Source organism: Lathamus discolor, chromosome 9, assembly GCF_037157495.1.
Source record: "Lathamus discolor isolate bLatDis1 chromosome 9, bLatDis1.hap1, whole genome shotgun sequence".
Classification (NCBI taxonomy): domain Eukaryota; kingdom Metazoa; phylum Chordata; class Aves; order Psittaciformes; family Psittacidae; genus Lathamus; species Lathamus discolor.
In genome coordinates this window covers 8,259,508-8,269,147 of record NC_088892.1, presented here as the reverse complement: position 1 = coordinate 8,269,147, position 9,640 = coordinate 8,259,508, and the positions used below count along the sequence as shown (strand labels likewise).

The window sequence follows — 9,640 nt, the reverse complement described above, 5'->3', positions numbered from 1 at the left end:
ACCCAAACCAGGCTGTGGTTCTGTGCCAGTTGCCAACTCAGGTGTCCTCTCTGGGGTAAGACAAAGCCGTGGCTGGGAGGGGTGACACGGAGACACATGGGTGCTGTGTGCCACCCGGAGGTGTTCCACCATCAGTGCAGCAAGTTCTCCTCCGCCAGGTCTCAGCGCCCATCACCAGCAGCATCCCCACATGGGAACACCTAACATCCCTTGTTCCCTTTGTTAACGTGGGAGAGAAAACCAGCACAGGACACTGCAGAGCCAAAGCCCAGCACTTCCAAGACACCTTTGCCAGAAGATTTTCACTCACAGGAAGGTGTTTCCCTGTGGAAACAGTGCCCCGGCGCTCCGGCACCTGCGAGCAAGGATTCCTGGATCTCTGCTCCAGCCTCATCATGGGGCTCCCCTACGACACAGGCACAAACAGACCCAGGACTGAGCCGCAAAGGCCAAAACCTCACCCAACAAACACCATTACCGTGGGTTGCTTTGGGGGTTTTCTTTTTGCCTCTTCTTGTTGCTGTTGCACTTTGTTCTTCCAATGGCAAACTGAAGCAGCCATCAGGAAAGCAGCTAGTCTGCTCAAGCCACTTCCACAGCTCTGGAGCAATGTGTCTCCATGGAAAACCATCATCTCCTCCCTGACACTTGGGGAATATTCAGTGAGCCACTTTAAGTCATTTTTGTGTTAAAAAAATGCAACTTTTGCCTTTTAAAATGCCATTTTTGCCTTCTAAAACAACCATTTTAACAAGCCGGTGGATCACAGGAGGAGCCACAGCAGGATTTCAGGGGGTGTTTAGCACCTCTCCCTGTCCGGGTGTGGTGTGGGACCACCAACCCCTTTACCACCACCTCAAACAGGATGGTCATCCCCTTCCCCAGCTCCGGAGGTGGGTTGTGGTCTCACCTCAAGGGAGCCCCCTGCATCACACAGGTCACTGCTGAAGCCGAACACAGGCCATGGCTGGTGAATATCCCACTGGAGATGTTCAACAGGAAGGAAAATCCATGTTTTTTTCCACAGCTCTGAAATCCTCTGTTTCTGCGAAAACCAGCCCAAGAAACCATCATTTTGCTGAGCTCAGCCCCTCTCCTCCTGGCACAGAGAAGGCAGGAGAGCTCCCCTGCCCTCACCATGCCCTGGTCCCTCTCCCTGCCCCATGGCTGCAGCAAAGCAAGACACACACAGAGGAGCTCTGCTACTTTCCATGTTATTCCTGTGTAGAAAAGACCTCAAAGAGTTTTGTATAAATATCACAGCTCAAGAATTTAAAATCCCTTGTTTGGATTAACAACCAAATAGAAAACAGAAACACACACACACACACCTGCCCCGGAGCTTGGAGAGCAGGGTGAGGGTAAAGCCCCTGGCTGTGGGGTCCTATGGGGCCATTAGCAGTGCTGACCCTGGATCCCAAGGGTTTTCCCAGCCTCCCTTGCCTTCCTGTGAGGATTTGAGGCTGAAGATGAAGGAAGAACATAAGGTGCAGCCCCAGGAGAAGCTCTGGTGAGCATGGCTTTGAGAGAGGGGACACGTGGTGGGACAGGGATGCAGAGACCGTAGAATCATTTAGGATGTTCCAGTGCTTGACAACTTTCCATGAAGAAACGTTTCCAATATGCAGCCTAAAGCTATCCCGGTGCAACTTGAGGCCATTTCCTCTGTCCTATTGCTTGTTCCTTGGGAGCAGAGACCAGCCCCCTCCTGGCTCCATCCTCCTTTCAGGTAGTTGTAAACCCCCCAGGTCCCTCAGCCATTCCCCATCACACTTGTGCTCCAGGCCCTGCACCAGCTCCGGTGCCCTTCTCTGGCCCCGCTCCAGCACCTCAATGTCTCTCTTGTAGTGAGGGGCCCAGAACTGAACACAGGATTCGAGGTGCAACCTCACCAGTGCCCAGTACAGGGGGACAGTCACTGCCCTGGCCCTGCTGCCACACCGGCGCCGATACAGGCCAGGAGGCTGGTGGCTTCTTGGCTGCCTGGGCACAGGCTTATGTTCAGGTCCGTCAATCAGCACCCCCAGATGTTTTTCCATGAGCAGCTTTCCAGTCACTCTTCCATAAGTCTGGAGCACTGCACTGGGTTGTTGTGACTCAAGTGCAGAACCTAACACTTGACTTTGTTTAACCTCAACTGCCCCCAGCCCACCGATCCAGCCTTGATAAAAGCATTACAAAACCAGCCCTGGGGACACCACTTGTAACCAGCCACAGCTGGATGCACCCTCCAGCTGTGCTGAGCACCAAAAGGGCTGGGGACACCATGAGGTCAGGGACAAACACTGCCCCATGGAGCACTCCTGGAAGGTGGAAAGCAAGGAAGTTACCCAAGCATCCATCACAGTCCTCTTCAGGGGCTGTAGGTCTCTGCACCCACCACCACCACCACCACCACCCCCCAAGCAGCTCAGCACCCCCCAGGCCAAAGGCACAGGCTCAAACCGAGCTTCTGGGAAGCTCCCCCTGCCCCAAGCAGCCCCACCAGCACTGGGTTGGGAGAGGGGGCTCATGGCCCCCCAGCACTCTTCCCACCACCCAAAAGCCCCAAGGTTCCAACCCCAAATCCTGATACCTCCCAGCTTGGGGGGGGGATGAAACTAGGAAAGGGGCAGCCCACAGAAATAATAATTACAATTAAAAAGCAAAGTGTGTGGCCACAGTCTGCCTTTTTAACTTAGAAATGGTTCAAGTGTCCCATAGTCTTCAAAAAAAACCCCAAATGCTGCAGCTCCCCCCATCCCACCCCCTTTAAAACTCCATAAAATCACAGTTCCATGTTCCGCACAGTTTCCCTTTGTGTTTGGTGGTGGCAATCTCATTTGGGGGTGATACTGGGTTGTTGTGGATTTTCCTCCCCCTTCTTGCTTTTTCTGTTCCTGCGTGCCCCTGGGCACCTCCGGCCCAGCACATGCCAAGGGATGCGGAGAGGTGACATGCCAGGTCCCTTCTCCTGCTGGGACAGGGACACACAGTGGCTGCGAATGAAAAGGCAGCAACTTTCAGGAAAGAGGCTACTGCACAGGGGCAATGACAGAGCCCTCACCTCTGTCCTTGCCATGGCTTCCAGGTTTTGCTCACAGCGACTGGAAGAGGGGCAAGGACAGCAAGTACATGAGGCGGAAGTGGGCAAGAAGTCGATGTGCAGGTCTAGAGTGCTGGGTGAATCCTGGGTGAGGAGCCACGGAGGAGCCTCTGGCTGTTGTGTGTGGGGAGAAGCCCAGGAAAAAGAAGAAACAGGAGCACAGGAGGAGGAGGAGGAGGAGGATCAGTCTGGAAGCCACCATTGTGCATCTTGTGTCGGCGGGGCTCCTGGAGCAGCCACAGTTCTCTCTCCACCAGGTAGACTTCGGCCTCTCCGCTCACACAGTCTTTCCACCGCACACAGAGGAGCAGGGTGGGATGCACCCCCATTTTCCACCACTGTGCCCCCAGCCCCGGGGACAAGGGCTCCTCACATCATGATGTGCCGCCGGCGGTGCAGGGCGAGGTGGTCAGAGCGGGAGAAGCTGCGGTCGCAGTCCGAGCAGCGAAAGGGTTTGATGCCCGTGTGCTTGCGGAAGTGCCGGGTCAGCTCGTCGGAGCGGGCGAACTTCCAGGTGCATCCTTCCCAGGTACATTTGTAGGGCTTCTCGCCTGCGCCGGGGGAGCAGAGAGGGGCTCAGCAAGGCAGGAATGCCCCCTGGAGCCAGGCGAACCCCTCATCATCCCTGCGCCAGCCCTGCTGCTGGCCCAGCACGGTTCACTGGCGCCACCGGCTGTGCAAGTGCTGCTTTAGGTGTAACCACACCGCGCCTGTGCCGCCAGCGAGAGCAGAGGCAGTGCTTTGGGGTGCACACCCCACACACACCCCTGCAGCATCACCTTGTGACACCATGGGGCTGATGGTGGCACCCCCATGCAACTCTACTGGCAGCACCCCACTGTCCTCACCGGGACTGAACACAGCAGCACCCCAGAGCAGAGCTTGGGGTCCCTGGGGGGGTTGAGCACATGTTGGGGGCACTGGGAACACCCCCCAGGCAAAGGGACCCAGGGTGCTGGGGAGGGAAGAGACGGAGGAGGGAGTCCCAGCAGGGTCACCCAAGGGAGAGACCCATAACCAGACAGAGGGTGGGGGCAAGAGGGTCCCCGAGACATGGCCTTGGGTCGCAGCACTCCCAAAGGTTCTGTACAGAGCACACGTGCCCCCAAGGCCTGCAGTGCTCCCAAAGTGACCTCAAAGGGCTTCCAAAACTGCCCTGGCAGGAGGTGCCAGTACCCTCAAAGGGCCCCCACAGCTACTACACCACAGAGGGTGCCAGTACTCAAAAGGGGTCCTCGAGACCCCAGAGGGCCTCACGAGTCCCTGTCAAAATGTGCCAGCATCCGCAAAGGACCCCCCCAGCCACTGGCAGAGGGTGCCAACATCACCAAAGGAACCCCCAACCCCTGACACAGGCTGACAGCTCCCCTAAAGCCTCATGAGCCCCGACAAACCACCCCCAAAGCACTTGACAGCACCCCCAAAGAGCATCCACAACCCTCTAAAAGCTCTAAAGGCTAAATGTCCCTCTAAAGGGCCATCCCCAGCTCTGGCAGAGGGAGCCAACACCCCTAAAGACCTCCCCGTCACAGGGACCATCATCACCCTCCCAGCCCACCCCCAGGTACTCCCAGCCCACAGGGAGGCAGGGGCACTGATCCTGACCCTGCCTGCCAGGGGGGTGTGTGGCACTGTCCCCTACCTGTGTGTATCCGCCGGTGAGCTTTGAGATGGGAGCTTTTGGTGTAGACCTTATTGCAGCCCTCAAAGTCGCACTGGTGGATGCGCCGCTTCTTCAGGTCGGGGGACTCTGCTCGCTGTGCCCGCGCCACCGGCCTGCGGGAGGAGGCAGAGATGGAAGCACGGCCCCGGCATCCACAGACCCCATGGGATGCCCAGGGAGCAGGGGACAGGTGGGAAGGCACATAGACAAAGGGACTCACTCTCTCTGGAGGTCCTGGAAAGGGGCCGGGCCGCTCTCGGAGGCGCTGTCCTCGCTGTCGCTGTTCATGTCCATGGGGTACATGGAGCCCGGGTCAATTTTCACTGGTGGGGGACGGGAAAGAAAAGCTATTGAGAAACAAGGAGGGAGGGGGTGAGGCTGTGAGCAAACAACAGAGACATCCCAAAACATACCCCACCCCTGCACCAGAATAACCCCCCTCTGCTCCCACAGCACCCCAAATACTGCTGCCCCCACAAAAACCAAGTTGGGGAGATGGAGAAGCCACCGATGCCATACAGCACAGAGATACTGACTTGGGTGGCACCTCTTTTGGCTGCTTGCTCCTGCCCTTGGGAGGCGAGATCCAGGTTTCCCCCCCAACTCCGGATAAGGTGGGAAGCTGGGAATGTGCTGGGGAAGGGAATAGAGGGTGCCTGGGGAAGCAGCTGAACTGAAACCAGAGCCGCTGGCAGCAGGCAGGCAGTGGGAAGGGCAGGCAGGCTGCCAGCAGCGGGACGGGTGGCAGGCAGTGCCATGCCCCAAGTGTCCCCTGCCCTCCCTGCGTCCCCTTGGGAACAGGCTGGGGCTGAGGGCCCTGGGGTGGCTCTGGGTGGAGATGACAAATGTGGGGTGAGAAAAAATCAGACCCCCCCTTCAGCGGTGCTGCTCCATGAAGTGAGACACGTCCACTTCACCCCAGAGAAGCTGTGGCTGCCCCATCCCTGGCAGTGCTCAAGGGCAGGTTGGACACAGGGGCTTGCAGCAAGCTGCTCCAGTGGAAGGGGTCCCTGCCCGTGGCGGGGCTTCGGAACGAGCTTTAAGATCCCTTCCAACACCAACCAGTCTGGGATTCCCGAAAGTTTCAGGCTTCCCCACACACGTGCTTACCAGACCCAGCGTTCTTGCCATCCCCCCCTATGAGGGGCACAGTGATGGCGGTGACCCCATCAGTGGGCATGGTGGTGTAGACGACAGGGAGGGACTGCACCACCACGGGGATGGTCTGCAGGTTGCCCATCTTGCTGGGCAGGTTGACGGAGGGGATGGTGTGGATGACGTGGAGGATCTGCTGCCCACCGCTGCCCTGCGTGGAGGCCAGGATGGAGCCGGGCGACAGGACCGCCGGGATGGCCGAGGTGGAGCTGAGGCCGGAGGGGGAGATGGAGACGGTGGCGGGAGCAGGGAGCGGAGGGGCCACCAGCAACGGGGAGGACTGCACCGAGACAGGAGGCGGCGGCGGCGGCGGCGCGGAGGTTGCTGCTGCCGCCACCTTGGACTTGTTGAGAGAGAGATCCACGGGCTCCGCCTGGGGCTGGCCGCAGTCACTGGCCAGCAGCTCCTCGGGGGGCTCCGTCTTGATGTCCGCCAGCAGCACCGGAGGGTCGAGGGGGCCCTCGGCCAGCAGCGCCGACGAGCTCATGGCAGGCGTCGTCCTCCCTCGGCCCTGCAGGAGAACCGCACGCTGCGTGAGGCCAGGCCACGGCCGAGGCCAGGGCGGACACCCCGGAGGGACCCCACCCGGCTGAGCGGGGCCGCAGCGGGGCCGCAGCCGGGCATGGCGGCGGCGGCGGCGGGGCCAGCACCGGCAGGGTCAGCAGCGGCGGCCGGGGTCAGCCATGGCGGCTCCCGCTCCCCTCACGACGGCCGCGCCGCGAGCCGAAGGCGGGAAAAGGGAAGCCCCGCCCCTCGCGCGCCTTTGTGGTGCCGCCGCCCGGCCCCGCCCCTCCCTCCCTCCCCGCGCGCGCGCGCGCGCCCCCGCCCCTCCCCTCAGGGCCGGGCGGGGCGGGACAGGGAGGGAGGGGGCGTGCCCCCCGCGGGGCGGTGGCGGCCCCACCACGCTCCCCTCCCTCCCCCGCGCCTTAAAGGGGCCGCGACAGCCGTTACCCCCCCCCCTTCACCCGGTGTATGATGGGGGGGGGGGCACTCACGGCCCCGGGGTGGGGGGGGGGGGGGGCCCGGTGTTCATCCCCCCCCTTCTCCCCCCGGGGCAGAACCATGCTCCCGGTCCGAGAGGTGTGAAGGGCCCCGCGGCCCCACCCTGGCTCGGCCCGGGGTGGAGCTCCTTAAAGGGGCCCTGCCACCGTGGGGGGGAACGGGGAGGGGGGGACGCCCCGCTGGACGCCCCGAGGGCACCGCGCACCCCAACCCGTTTAGGACACACGCACACCCCCCCCCCCCCCGCGCGGTGCCGCCCGTCCATGGGGTGCCCCGCGGGTCAGACCCCCCCCGCAGCGCCTCATCTTCTCCTTCCCCCCCCTCCACCGCTGCCCCCCCCCCAGCTCCCCCCCTGCCCGTACCTGCGCCCGCACCGAGCGAGCCCCGACCGGGCCCGCGGAGCCCCCCGCGCTCAGTGTCGGCTGCACCGCGCGGCCCGCCCGGCCCCTCCCCGGGCACACCCAGCGCACACGCCCTGCACACACGGACACCCGCCCGGCGCGGGGGGAGCCCCCACCGGGACAAGGGGCACCGGACCCGCACCGGGACAGGGAACACCCCCCCCCCCCCACCTCGGGTTCAGGGGCAACCCCAATACCCAGGTATGCAAACGGGGACCCCCCAAAACGCACTGAGTAAAGGACACCCCCCCCCCCCAACAGCCCCGCTCTCAGCAAAGAGACCCCCCCAGTGCGCACACACAAAGGCACGGGCACCCCCAATACCCGCGTATTCAAATGGACCCCCCCAAAACACACGGAGTAAAGGACACCCCCCCCAACAGCCCTGCTTTCAGCAGAGATCCCCCAATACCTCCCCATAAAGCTGAGAGTCCCCGAAACGCCCCACACACACACTCATAAATCACCAGGAGCCCCAAAATGCCCCACATACAAATAGGGACACCCCCAGAAACACCCCCACTGTTAGAGATGGGCCCCCAAGACCCCCGCACGCAAACAGGGACCCTCCAAACACACCCCACACATCCGTATCACGAGGGACCCCCCCGCTACCCACTACTCAAATGGGACCCCCCCCAAATGCACTGAGTAAAGGACACACCCCCCAAACAGCCCCGCTCCAGCCAAGAGCACCCCCAATGTCCCCACACAAAGCCAGGGACCCCCAAAACGCACCCCCCCCAACACTCACATATCACCAGGACCCCCCAAAACATCCCCCTTACAAAGAGGAAGCCCCCAAAACACCCCCACTCTCAGCCAGGGCCCCCCAAACACACACCCCCCCCCCAGATACCCCCCCGGGACACCCCCTAGGACCCCCAGCTCAACCAGGCCCATTTAGGGGAGGGGGAACCCACAAAAGGGTAATTTACCCCGCCCCCCAACCCTCCCAAACCCCACTTTGGGGGGATCCTGGCACCCCAAAGCCCCGTGGGGCTGGAGGACAGAGTGCGATGTGTCAGTGGGGGGGGGCGGAGGGGGGGGCAGTAGCCTCGAAGCCCCCTCTAATCCAACCTCACCCCACACACCCTCTATGGGGCTTCCATCAGTGACATGAATTCCTCCGTGCTCAGCCCGGACGCACCCAAACCCCACCCAGGCGGGGGGTTAGGGGGGGCTGAGAGGCCACTACACTCCCTTTATTTTACACCACACCCCCCCCGGGGTATAAATAACGACGCTCTCGTTCCCACCCTATAACCCCTTATGGGGGTACCCCCAAACCATGGGGTGACCTTGAGGATATGGGGGGGGGGGGGGTGTCAAGGCGTGAGAAACCCTCCTGCATGGTCCTTATGCCCCCCCCCGGGGGTACATTATCCCCACCCACGGGTGTGTGTGGTAAGTTGGGGGGGGGTCGCCACACCCCATCGATACCCCGCTCTCCCGGAGGGATTTCCTCCCTGTGCGTGACTGAGCCGGGAATAGGGGCTGGGATTTAGGGATGGGGGTGGCTGGCCCTTTAAGAGCAAAGGGCGTGGGAAGCGGAGTGGGGGGGGGGAGGGAAGGGCGGGGCGCGCCGCGACGTCGCCTCCCCCCCCCCCCCCCCATGCCCTCCCCCCTTGTGACCTCCCAAGAGCGTGGTGGGGCCCACCCCGGAAGCGACCATTGCGGGGGGGGGGGGGGGGGGACACGGGGACCACACATAGGCCCGGTACAGGGGTGGGGGGGGCGGTTCCCACCCCTTCCTCCCCTCCCCCGCCCCAGGCATTACGCTGCCAACCCCCTCCCCCGCCCGCGGGCATTGCCCTTTTAAGAACCCACGCACCATGGGACCGGCCCCCCCCCCCCCCCGCCGTGTGTGCCCCCCCCCCCGGGCTCTCACCGTCCTCCGCGCCTCCTCCGGGTGCATCCCGCAGCCGCCGCTGCCCCGCGCCGGGGCGGTGCCGGGTGGGGCCCCCCCACTAAACGGGCGGGGACCAGGAAGGGGCGGGGTCACGCAGGGCGGAGCTCCCCTCCCCCACCCCAAAAATGGGTGGGGTCACCCCACCCCCACCCCAAAAATAGGGTGACATCATCAGCAGCCAATGGGCGGCTCCTCACACCTACCCCCACCCGCGGACGAGTGTTGCCATGGAAACAGATATAGCGGTTGGGGGGGGGTGGTACCCAGACTGATACCATCGCACCCCCCCCCCCCCGAATTGGAGGTGGGGGGAATACGGAACACGCTGCTCAGAATTGGAGAACTCATGACAGTGATAAAGGGGGGGGCGGAAGGGGCTAAGACACAACCCCCCCCCCGCCCCGTCGCATGCCCCTAACCGC

At 62.6% G+C, this 9,640-nt stretch overlaps 1 protein-coding gene across 3 annotated transcripts; it reads right to left on the bottom strand.

Moving 5' to 3' along the window:
* Nucleotides 1-2,650: 2,650 nt before the first annotated feature.
* On the bottom strand, nt 2,651-9,266 carry KLF8 (KLF transcription factor 8). 3 transcript variants are annotated; one of them, XM_065689193.1, is made up of 5 exons: nt 9,198-9,266; nt 5,859-6,414; nt 4,969-5,095; nt 4,728-4,861; nt 2,651-3,636 (listed from the first exon to the last, which is right to left on the bottom strand). In XM_065689193.1, exons 1-5 carry the CDS (start codon nt 9,222-9,224, stop codon nt 3,455-3,457), a joined length of 1,026 nt encoding a protein of 341 aa, XP_065545265.1. In that variant the 5' UTR covers nt 9,225-9,266; the 3' UTR covers nt 2,651-3,454. The 3 variants fall into 3 exon arrangements, with proteins under 3 accessions (XP_065545265.1, XP_065545266.1, XP_065545267.1); XM_065689194.1 differs by having other exon boundaries at nt 4,969-5,071; XM_065689195.1 differs by lacking the exon at nt 9,198-9,266 and adding an exon at nt 7,268-7,347.
* Between the last annotated feature and the right edge of the window lie 374 nt (nt 9,267-9,640).